Source organism: Morus notabilis, unplaced genomic scaffold (genome assembly GCF_000414095.1).
Source record: "Morus notabilis unplaced genomic scaffold, ASM41409v2 Scaffold199, whole genome shotgun sequence".
Classification (NCBI taxonomy): Eukaryota; Viridiplantae; Streptophyta; class Magnoliopsida; order Rosales; family Moraceae; genus Morus; species Morus notabilis.
Window position 1 is genome coordinate 119445 of NW_010366841.1, and position 11980 is coordinate 131424.

Below are 11980 nucleotides of genomic sequence, written 5' to 3' on the forward strand. Positions count from 1 at the left end.
ACCCCCCCCCCCCCCCCCCCCCCCCAAAAAAAAAAAAACCACCGACAAATTATTATTATTATTATTATTATTATTTTTTACCACAACTCCCCAAGTTAATCCATTACCGTTAGATTACACCACTCGGTGGTGGAAAAAAAAAATTGTTAAATCCAGGCAAAGGATGTTAGATCGTGAATCCGGTAAATCTACCGATTATATTGCCGTTTCTTTTCACGTTTCTATGAAAAGAACGGGCCTTATCCTACTTGAATGTTAAATTCAAGTGAGGATGGTATTGATTCCTTCAAGTTCCGTATTTTCCTATTGTGCTCCAATAACAAAGAGACGGCAAGAAAAGATATAAACCATCAAACATATCAGTCTAATAACAGTACGTGGACTACGTATACAAAGCAGAAACATTTTATTAAGGATAAAGGTTTTGGAATCATCCATAATCCTTCAACATAACACAGAAGATAGCAGCAGAAGACACAATTAAATACTTTCACGATACAACTAAGCGATTAATGCAATAAATACTTGAGATCGATAGTATACTGGCTACTGAGTCTTCAGGTGACGTAGACTACATGACGCAACTTAGTGTACCGGTGACTGCTTAGAAACCATGAATCTTGATGTTTTCCTTCTTCACAATGCCAGCCTATTCAAAGAACATGACACAAATTAAAAAGAACCTAAATATTTATAGAAGAATGGAAAGTCAACGATAAATACACACATTCGTTATGAATGGTTATTACCTGCACAAGGAAGGTGGAAACATTCTTTCTCTGGTCCCCTTGAAGCTGTATGACCTGAAAACCGTGCAACGCCACATTTTAAGGCTCAAGGTACTCAAAAATGATAAGCACACGCAGAACAATAATGAAAGGTATATCAATGTTTTCAATACAAGCTCAGGTCACAGTTGAGTTATCCTGTTTTTATTGACATGTGTGACTTTTTAATATTAGTTGACATGACAAGTATTTAACACCTACCAATAAAAATTACAACTCATAAACTCGTTCGGAAAAAAAGAAAACTAAGATCGTAGCACCATTCTACCCAGAAATGCGCAAGGAAAATTCATGACATTCAAGCAAAATTTTTAGGGGGCGTGAACAAAAAATTGTTTCCCAGAATCAAACTGTTGACAGCATTTGTATATACGAATACTATCTGTAGAGAAGATGCCTTCCAATGTACTAGATGTTTGGAACAGACCTGGCCTAACTCTGGGTCCTGGACAACAGTACCATTACAGCAGAACTCTTTCTTGAGGTCCTTAAGTATCTTGCTATAGCTGTATTGCTTCTTCAAACCTTGCACAGTGGTCAGACTTTTCCTACCATTCCGCTGCTGTACGCGAACATGCACATACTCTTTTCCCCCAGCGCTGGAGTCATCAGCACTTGCATCAGCAAAGGGATCTGCCCACGTCCCACCACAAACCAATCAAGAGATTAGATTGATTGCTCTTAGAGAACAATAACGACTTGTAGATCATATAAATAGGCTACGGAGAGAAGTAGAAATAGAACCTACCAAAAGCAGATGGAAGCTGCTGGTCTAATTCAGACATGAAACTTGACTATTGGATGTAGAAGAGCAAGTGACCAACAAGGAATTGCGATGATTTACAAGTAGATCTGCTCAACAAAAGGATAACAAAGCTAATGAGTAAAAACTACGATATACGCTGACAAGCCAAGCCTAAAAGTCAGTAATGGCACGATAATATTAAGGAATACAATAAGATACTTGACATAGACATAGATATTATTAAGGAATACAATAAGATACTTGCCATACACATAGATAATATTAAGGAATACAATAAGATAGTTGACATAGACATAGAAAACAACATTTTTACAACTTTAGCCAAACTCACTTTCGTGCAGCTTTTGCTATTGTAACAAAAAGCATATTCTCATTCATAAGAACCCCATATAATCGATCTCGAACATATTGATCATACTTAATACAAATGAGGAATTTCCATTTTATTCGTTTAAATTCAGTTATATGGAAGTTTGGAACGTTTACCCTTTAATTTCAACAAGTAATTCAACAACGCAACCGATTTCTTTATTGTGATTCATCAGATATAAGATATACCCAGTTTATGTTTTCTTGTCCACTGGAGCTTTCCTTGAACTAATTGTAAAATACTACCAAACATGCTCAGATGAACCAAAGAATAACACACGAAATTTGAAAAACTATAAGATGAAAACAATAACATGTAAATCCGATTTTAGAATTGCAAAGTTCTTTCCTTTACGGCTTTATCCAATTATACCCTAACCAATTCACTTGTTATTAAAAATCTAACACCTTAAAAATCCCAAATCAACCAAAATTAATATGAAAGCTCCAAAAAAAGAAAAAAAGAAATCAGATGATCTAAATGCATAAATTGATGAAGACGAAACAGATTATTACGATAAGAATCCAGATTACTAAGGCGATTAGGGTTTTTTTTTTTTGGGGGAAAAGTTCCGTAGCACTGGAAACGATATAAAGATTCCCAATTGCAAACATGACAGGTTCATAGTTAAAATCAGATCAAATCAGACAGACGGAAAGTACAAGATAGATAAACAATTAATCAAGTAAAAAGAAAATCCCAGGAAAACAATAATAATATAAAAATAAACAAAAAAGAAGAAATACCTAGATACGAATGGCGGTGAATCTACGCGAGCGACAGAGATAGAAATGGGAAATGGGAAAGATTTGGGTTAGGTCAGAGCTAAATATATAGTATTGAATATTTTTATTCCAGCCACACAAAGTCACAAACTTTTTTCTTTTCTTTCGGGAATTCTTTGGTGTTGTGCGGCTGTTTTGAACTAGCAGTGGAGCTAGATCGAATGGTCTAATAGTGATGTGGTGCTGACGTCTACGGCTGGAATGTTGTTATTAGCGTGGCTGGCTGGTTGCCCCAAATCGGAACCGACCTTCTTTTTTTTTTTTTTTTTTTTCCCTTCTTATAAGTGAATTTCCATTGCATTACTAAATTAATGTGACAAATAAATAAAAATGAAAATTAATTAATGTGACCAAAGCCAAAAACTCTTTTTTTTTAATATTATGCTTCTTATAATATTAAAAAAATAAAGACACGCTCATTTATACACCTAACTACCTAACTACTTGAGTTAGTCTAAATGACTAAGGGCTCGTTTAGTTCGCTGATTTGAGTTTTTAATTCGAGTTAAAATATAATTTTATGTGAGAGTTTTTTATTGTAGCAAAAAAGTTAGATGTGACTGTTTCTGAGAACTTTTTACTGTAACAAAACTTAAATTCTAAACTCAAATTAGTGAAATGAACGGGGCCTAAAAGAAATTTGGATCATTTGTGATTTGAGCGTGTCATCTTTGTGCAAGGCTGTATCGTTCTAATTTTATCAGATGTCTTGAAGCCACAAAGAAAATAATATTTTTTTAATTAAAGTAAAAGATTTGAACTCTAGTAGTTGATCTTGGAGTTTAATTATTATTAGACTACACCCGTAACTACAATTTCAACTACTAATTCGGTGCTACTTTTAGTGTTATTTTTAACATATATTAGCATATATTATATTTTGACATCTTATTTTTATTGGTTGATAAATCGACCTTTATTAATCATTACAATGTTATTGTTTTAAAATTATTTTAAAACTAAATTTTTACTTTTATAGAATTTAAATATATATAAACATTTGAAATCAGAGTAAAAAATAGAATAAGATATTAAATATATTATTTTAATAATTTTTAGTATTAATATTATTGGAGAGACACCACGTGCGCTCAACACATTTTAGGAGTTTAAGTTGACCCAAAAGGTTAACCTATTAGGTCTTGAATCCTTCTATGTATATAACTCATTTCACATCTTTATCCACTTTTTATATGGGACAACACACACATACACTTTTCTCAATAATCTCTCCTTATTGTGTGTGTTCACCGAGCTTCCTCTCGAACTAAAGTTTCAAGTAGCCAATATATTCAAGCGTCACACTCTCAACGGGAGCCAACTCAAGTATGAGAAAGAGAGCCAAAACCATGTGAGTCCACTAATGCTCTACCAAACTGCTGGAATACCAACTCTCCACGGGAGACAACATGAGAACTGCAATCGAGTGTGATCGCTTTGCTCTGATACCACTTGTTAGGAAGACGCCACATATGAAACTGGCCCAACACACTTCAGGAGTTCAACTTGACTCAAAAGGTTAACCTATTAGATCTTGAGTCATTCCATATATATAACTCATTTTATATCTTTATTAACTTTTTATGCGAGACAACACACATGCACTTTTCTCAATAAATATAACATTGACACTTGTATAGGAGATGGTGTAAAATAAGTTATTTTTATAATAGTTGTGATTCGCTTTTGAAATTCGTTAGACAACACCAAAGAAAATAACTTGTACAACCAACACAAAGACAATCTCTTCCTGTATCTTTCTCCACCACTTATGGCATTGATATCGTTTCTATAATTGCCTTCAAGCGGCTTATCCAGGTGGCATCGTACACTAGTAGGACTTGCAAGAAATGTGATGATGCTCGTCAGTCAGTGGTTGTGCTTGTCTATGGTGGTGTTCTTCCATTATCGAATCCTTCGCAGGTGGTGGTTCGTGTCAAACCACACTAAAATTCGAATTTTAGATATTGCCAAAATTCGAATTTTAGATATTGTGAATGTTAAGCCTTCATTTGTCCTAGTATGTTGCAATGCTCATCAGTTGTGTCCAACTTTTGTTATTAAACTTCTACTATGCTCCCCAATTTAAAAAGATCTGGGTCCCAATATAAAAATATTGGTAATTTCAAAGTTGGGATTTTTTTTTTTTGTTTTTGTTTTTGTTTTATGCTTTGAATCAGAAGATTTAGAAGCAGGAAGGGCAATCCAAGAAAGCCCGTGAGTTCCTTCGGCCCAAGTTTCACCCTTAAGGCCCATATGTCAAGCTGCTTATTATATGGGCCGAGAGACCCATACGATCCTCCTGGGCCCTAGCACACTAGGGTGTATCCACGAAAACGGGCACTTTACAGGAATACTAAAAGTTTTAGGCACATATGGTAACAAACACAAACTAAATACTTTAGAAATCATAAAATCTATAAAAATTACCGAAGTATAAGTATAATTTTGCTCAATACATTAAATTTAAATGACATCACTGTAGTATATTTTATAATAGTTTTAATATCAATCACAAAAGTCAATCAAACCTTAAAAATCATAGCATATTGTCTAAATATCTCTACAGAAACCTCATCAATGATATTACTCTCTTCGGTCTCTTCGCTTTAATGAAAAAAGTGCTTCTCCATTTTCATTTGCTATTTAAAATTTTGATAGAAGTTCTTGACAAATTACACTAACATATCTATGGAGCGCGCAATTCCAAATCAATATGATAATTAAAGAGAAAAGGGCAATTACACGTTGCAATTTTCCCCTAAAAAAAAAAAAAAAAACATCATATTCTTTGCCACTATTTTGGAATTATGTTGGTTCCCTTGCTGCTGCATGATGCTCAAACGTGAAGAGGCTTTGCATTTGAGGAACGTAACTGCGTATGAGGTCGTAAACTTATCATTATTTTATTATCATGTCCAAAACATGTCGGTGATGTAGTTGGTAAGGGTGGGGTGGTTTAAGAGAGATCCTATACTCAAATCTTAGGAGAAGCCGGCATTTTAATGGAAAAAAAATAAAAATCACAGTGATGGACTGGCTGTCGACCTCATTTTTAGCAACTTTATTATTCATTTTCATCAAACTTTCTTTATTTTATGTATTTATTTTGAAAAACTCTTTTCATCTAGACGGAGATTTTTTTCATGACACTAAATGTGAGTAATGAGGAGAAATCATCATTTGGAAGAGTACCATTGCTCATTTATTTTACTTTTTTAGTTCCTCTTTTTGTGTTCTCCTTTATCAATTTTTGCAGAGTGGTGTACTTTTTTTTTTTTTTTTGCCTTGTTTAACTCTATTTATTTATTTAAGAGAAAATTATTTAACTTATTTTTAGAGTATATGAGTTTAAATTTTTACTACTTATTTTTAATTAATATTTTTTTAATTAATATAGTTATTTAACTAAAAAACTATTAATTAAGAATAAGAAATAAAAATACATATCTATATATTTTAAAAAGTATTTATTTTATTTCTTTTTTATTTAATTATTTATGGAGTGTCAGTGGCGTTTTGCTTAGTTGCCACCCCTTGCCTAAGAATTTTGCTTGGTCTACTATTTTATTTTTAGTTGGTCAATTTGATTAATTCAAGCAGTTTTGACTTTCAGCCTTTTCCATCAAAATATCCACTCCCTACTATTCTTGCCACATAAAGCCCACAAGAAGTGCTCTCAGCAGAAATGGAGGAAACAAAAGGGAATCATGTGATAAATTAAAAAGATATAACCAATCTTCATTTTCTATTTATTTATTTTTTTACCAAATTTTCGTTTGATCTTATAACAAAAATCACAAATTTACAATTCTTTTTTTTTTTTTAAAAAGAGAAGAAAAGAAAAGAAAGCACCGGTATAACTGGCATGTACTAATAAGCTGCTCATTTCATTAGCATTGCTTCAATACACTAACAAACTAGCGACAATGCAGCAAATGTGAACATTCATTGTTCCTATACTATTGGGATATGTTTCACTTTTTCTTTTTTTTCTCAATTATAAATAGGACTAAACAACAAAATTAAATAAAGCCCTTTATCTTCATAATTTTCTTTTTTTTTTCTTTGTGTGTTTGACAAAGAATAATGAAGGTGGTGGTGGAGAACTTGACAGGAACTCTTTTCTTCATTCAAGTGGGCAACGATGCCACGGTTGCTGAGCTAAAACGTGAGATCGAGGCCCAAGAGAACCTCCCTTGTGACCGTCTGATTTTAATTCTCGATGCCAATGGCAACCGTCCGATCAACGACGATGGCAGTGGGGCCTCTCTCGTTGATCACGGGGTCCGGGATGGGTCCCACATTTTTATCTTTTTCAATCCCCTTGACGATGGATCCAGCCAAAGCCGTGGTTTCACCTTGCCTGATTCTCCCTCGTGGTAGGTGGGCAATGTGGAACATAAATAATTAGATACCGTTTTGTCATGAGTCCTGATCTGATTAATTATGTTTTTGACTTTGTATATTTTTAAGAAGATAAATTAAGATACAAAATTTAGCCCAGCTCACAACCAAACGAAATGAAGGTTTTATTCTCTGTTGCCCTCTTCTTTTTTTTTTTTTTTTTTTTTTTTTTTTTTTTTTTTTTTTCTTTTTTCGTTTGATCTTAACTTTCTTCTTTTGTTTATTATTAGATATTAGAAAAAAGTTGGTTACACATATAACAAATGGTTTGTCTTTCCTCACGCTTGTAAGAAAATAAAATGTCATATGATCGTAGCCTAATTTCAGTTTATGAACATAAACAAGCATGAAAATAAAAAAACAAATCCTCAATTCTCATAATATTTCTAAATGATAACATAAAACTAATATAACAATGTCCAGCGTAGTTTTCTTCTAGATTATATCTATAACTAGAAGAACATTTTTTTTTCAAACTCTAAACAGACTTCAATATGGTTCACCACGAGTGACAGTCCCTTTAAAAACATATAAGAAATCTCCATCTTCCACACCATGCCACCTTAAACTAAAATTGTCACGCATGATTCTCTGTTTGTGTATAAACAAATAATCATCCAAGGGGAGAATTTTTGAGCTCAAAAGCAATTCCCTTAAATCTTTGACACTGCTCAAATCGCTCACCTCCAAAGGAATTCTCGCGCCATTAAGCAAACTCGATGAAGTTTGTACCACCATCATCAATGTCTTCGAGGGAGGCTCATCTCTAAGGCGGTTCACCGTCTTGCAAAACACGACAATTTCAGAGGACTCGCATACTCCATACTCGCTCAGATTTCGATATTCTTCTTCTAATTCTGTTCCGCAAAAAAAGAGTGACATTTTCTTGATGGGGGTTCCATTAATGATGTGGATCTTCTCTTTGAGGCTGCCCACGGTTTCGGCTCTATCCACTTCCATGTGATATTGTTTTGATGAAAACTTTACAACAATCTGAATTTTGTTGTTAATTAGAGGAGGTTGCATATACTTGACTGTGAGGTCAATTTTAGTAGCTTCAGTGACAATTGGATAATCTTCCATGTCTAGTCCATCTACTAACTCCCATCCAGATACTGAAAGAGTTTGAGAAGCCATGGGAATTCCCAAGTGTTGTTCTATCTTCCTTTTGATCTCAACAACAGGTTCTTGGGGTCCAACTTCTATGTTGAATTCGTGTTCCAAAACACAGATTATGACCATCATTTTTTTTTTCTTTTGATGTTCTTGTATGATTATGATCAAGGACTAAAGGGAAATAAGAACACTGGCTCTAAAACACCTTTTATGGCTGGTAAAGGAGTGATTTGAATAGGGAATTATGTGTTTTGCTTATAAAGCCAAAATCAGAATCATGTCAAATAAATGATTAGTAATATTGCCATCCGTATGTTAGTTTCATTCTGAAAGCATTCTGAGCATCATACATAAATCATGCAGAGTCTTTTTTTTGGGTGAAAAATCATGGACAATTTCACTTCAAATGCAGGAAAAAGAAAAAAAAAAAAAACTTGATATTAGTGCCAGTGAGAAAATTGTTGTACATGCACACACTTTAAGCATATATGCGACCGACTGTTATTCCACAAGATTTCGATGAAAAAGAATCTGAATTCTTGTCTATAATACAAAAGTTCCCTAATGCAATTTATTATCCTGATATAAACAAATGAACAACTTTTTTTTTTTTTTGGCTACTAGATCCTTCTAAACGAATAAAATTGTGCATACATGCACACGCTATAAGGTTAGTAAAACAATATCTACTTGTATTTCAGCAAAAAAAAAAAAAAAAAAAAATCGACTTGTAAACAACTGGGTGTTTGACTGTTGCAAAATCTCATCAATATTTGTGGGTGAGCACTATTCAACTTTCAGCTAGCTATAGATTGCTTTCTCCAGTTTTAAAATTGGTCTTCACACATATTTTAGTACATGAAACTAAAGTCAAAGTTTTTTTTAATGGAATAGAGTACACAGCCGATCTCATTCTGGTTCCCATCTTCATAAGTCCATAGGACACACAGTAATATATACATTATAAAAATTTCCCATTTCGGAAGATTCATGTTGTGCATCATACTCTTTAACCTACCAAAAAATATTGATTAAATTTACATATTTATTAATTTATGACCATTTATATCAATTTTCCTCCTCCTAACAACCAAGAATATTATATTTGATTTTGCCTCTTAACCAATACATAACATTATTTATCTGAATTATCCGCTGCCACGAGTTATAACTATTAATTAATAATCTCTCAATCTTGTTTATGTTACTTATATAGTTTTTCAGCACGTTTTTTCTTCATCAGTTGAGCACATAATAATGAATGTGTTTTGCAGTACAAGTTGCTTTACTTTTAACTGCTTAATGATTGGGAATTTGGGAGTTGTTAGCACGTAATTATAAATCTCAACGTCAATGGTAGACAACAAGACGTCGTATTTGTCTCTGGTAGCTTGACTATAAGTCTATAAGAAATTCTGACGGCGACAGAGAATGTTTATCACAAGTTGCGTTTATTGTTATTGTACACAATGATGATAATGTGATTGCGTGATGTATATAAATGCCAAAACACGACTTTATCTAAAGTGCTCTTGTTAACTACCTCATTTTGTAACGTGTGAGCAATGCTTGGCTTCTTTTCTTAATTCGTGCAATACCAATTTCTTTTTTTCTTTTTTTCAAAGTAGAAAATTCTACAGTAATATACGAAAATTTTATACTGATAGGGTTCTACTGTTAACCGTCATATTTGTATTAAATTTTGTAAGTTTTTATTCTTTTTTCCTTTAGACGTGGTCTTAATTAGATTTTTAACATTCGAAAATATAAGTATTAAGAATACCTTGCGAATAATATTAAAGGGTACCAATGGTGTTACGTAGTACAAACTAATAGAGAGTAGATCTCATGACATGAAATTTATGAGTGGTGGACTCTCTCTATTAATTGTAATACTCAACACCAATGGTGTACCCTACCATAAAAAGTCTTTTTTTTTAAAATCATATTTCGTATTTATCTTTGTTCATGTAAATAAGCTATATAGCTAGATTATGCAAGGGAAAACTGATCCGTACCTGTCTACAAGGACGATTACTGTACTTTTTTTGTTTTAGAAAGATATGGATCAACATTGCAAAATATAGGGGGTCAAAACAGGATTAATGTTGAAGTACAAAGGAAGTAAATTAAACATGGCAGCCAACATTCAATACCACACAACTGAGAAGACTTTTTTTTTTCTCATTTTAAATTGTCATTCCATTATATGTCAACTGTTCCTTTGCCAAGACCAAACGTCGCCAACTTGTTAGGTTACATATCAAATTGAAACACAAGTTATGGAAAATGTCACAGATTCATTGAGGAACAATTCAATGGAAGGTTAGCTATAAATACCGGGCACATTGTTGTCCTCACCATCTCACCACTAATTGAATAGTAGACAAGAAAAAAATACTTGTTGCTATAGAGACAACAATGGCTAGTCACAACAAAGTTCTCTTTCTTGCCTTTCTTCAGCTCCTGATTGCGCTTTCTGTCGCATACCCCAGCAATCAATGTGGCTTGAAACTCGGGTTTTATAAGCGGACTTGCCCATCTGCTGAGACTGTCATTGCGGAGACTACTCATCGGTTCATTTCCCAAACTCCAACTCTTGCTGCTCCTATTCTGAGGATGCACTTTCATGATTGTTGGGTCCGGGTACGTCTTTCATAATCATAACACAGCCATTCTATTGTTTTTCTTGACTAGTATCAAGTATAATAGTAGAAGTTCTATATGTGTCTTTGTTGGTCATATGTAATCTCTATTTATGTAATAGTAAATTAAAACTGTCACGTGATAGTATAGAAATCAGTCGGTTAAACTTTTTGTTATGTAGTCACGATGTTGTAATAGTAATAAATAACAATACTTGTTGGAAAGTAGTACTATTTAACCCGAGAGTGTTAAAAAAATAAAAATAAAAAAACCCTCTGTCGTTGAGTCAGTCAACATTTCATCACATACTGAATCTGTTGGGTGTGAGGATGATGTGTGTGTCTGTGTCAATTTGAGTTGTGCAGAATTGGCCATGTCTTATAAGTTCCATAAATACGTACAGGGATGTGATGGTTCTGTGCTACTGGATTCCACAAAGAAGAACACAGCCGAAAAAGCGGCGGCTCCGAACCTGAGACTAAAAGGATACCAAGTCATAGATGCTGCAAAATCTGCAGTAGAAAAGATATGCCCTGGTGTTGTTTCTTGTGCTGATATCCTGGCATTAGTAGCTAGAGATGCTGTGGAAACGGTAACAAAATTACAAACTCTACTCCACAATTTTGATTAATTATATGTGAAGAAACATTCAAAATTAATACAATGATTTGCCAAGTACTCCATGAACATTTTTTTTTTTTAAATGTTAAATTTCAGATTCATGGACCTTATTGGGACGTTCCCACGGGTCGAAGAGATGGAAGAGTGTCATTAGCCTCAGAGGCCTTAGCAAACTTGCTTCCTCCTTTTGCTAACATAACCCGACTCAAACTGGGGTTTGCTTCAAAGGGTTTAAGTGTTAAGGACCTAGTTGTTCTATCAGGTAATACAACTTCAAAGAAATTTTTATTGACAATTTACTCTTCTCTTACTCGATCTTGTTAGAGCACATTACTACAACTTCACACATTTTTGTGGTTTTAGGAGGACACACCATAGGGACAGCTCTCTGCTCTTCCTTCACAAACCGCTTGTACAACTTCACCGGCAAAGGCGACGCAGACCCCACTTTGGAACCGCTCTACGCCGCCAACTTGAGGAA

The 11980-nt window shown here is 33.8% G+C and overlaps 3 protein-coding genes across 3 annotated transcripts; 1 reads left to right on the top strand and 2 right to left on the bottom strand.

The window, feature by feature from the left end:
- Positions 1-383: 383 nt before the first annotated feature.
- LOC21401236 (protein translation factor SUI1 homolog 1) lies at positions 384-2878 on the bottom strand. The gene is made up of 5 exons (XM_024174206.1): positions 2671-2878; positions 1537-1640; positions 1216-1421; positions 750-803; positions 384-649 (listed from the first exon to the last, which is right to left on the bottom strand). Exons 2-5 carry the CDS (start codon positions 1571-1573, stop codon positions 605-607), a joined length of 342 nt encoding a protein of 113 aa, XP_024029974.1. The 5' UTR covers positions 1574-1640; positions 2671-2878; the 3' UTR covers positions 384-604.
- Positions 2879-7605: 4727 nt separating this feature from the next.
- LOC21401238 lies at positions 7606-8358 on the bottom strand. Its single transcript, XM_010111226.2, has one exon. The coding sequence runs from the start codon at positions 8356-8358 to the stop codon at positions 7606-7608; it is 753 nt and encodes a 250-aa protein (XP_010109528.2).
- A 2295-nt stretch (positions 8359-10653) lies between these two features.
- LOC21401239 (peroxidase 2) lies at positions 10654-11978 on the top strand (the record flags this gene model as incomplete). The annotated part of the gene is made up of 4 exons (XM_024174213.1): positions 10654-10878; positions 11282-11470; positions 11596-11761; positions 11863-11978. Coding segments are annotated over exons 1-4 (696 nt in total), but the record flags the coding sequence as incomplete, so codon positions are not given.
- Positions 11979-11980: the final 2 nt, after the last annotated feature.

Bases quoted from the DNA above. Each gene is read 5' to 3' on its own strand.
- LOC21401238 (XM_010111226.2), bottom strand. From the start codon at position 8,358: ATGGTCATAATCTGTGTTTTGGAACACGAATTCAACATAGAAGTTGGA.
- LOC21401236 (XM_024174206.1), bottom strand. From the start codon at position 1,573: ATGTCTGAATTAGACCAGCAGCTTCCATCTGCTTTTG. The intron at 1,422-1,536 runs GTAGGTTCTATT...GGACGTGGGCAG, and splicing joins GCAGCTTCCATCTGCTTTTG to ATCCCTTTGCTGATGCAAGT. The intron at 804-1,215 runs GTCTGTTCCAAA...CACGGTTTTCAG, and splicing joins AGGACCCAGAGTTAGGCCAG to GTCATACAGCTTCAAGGGGA.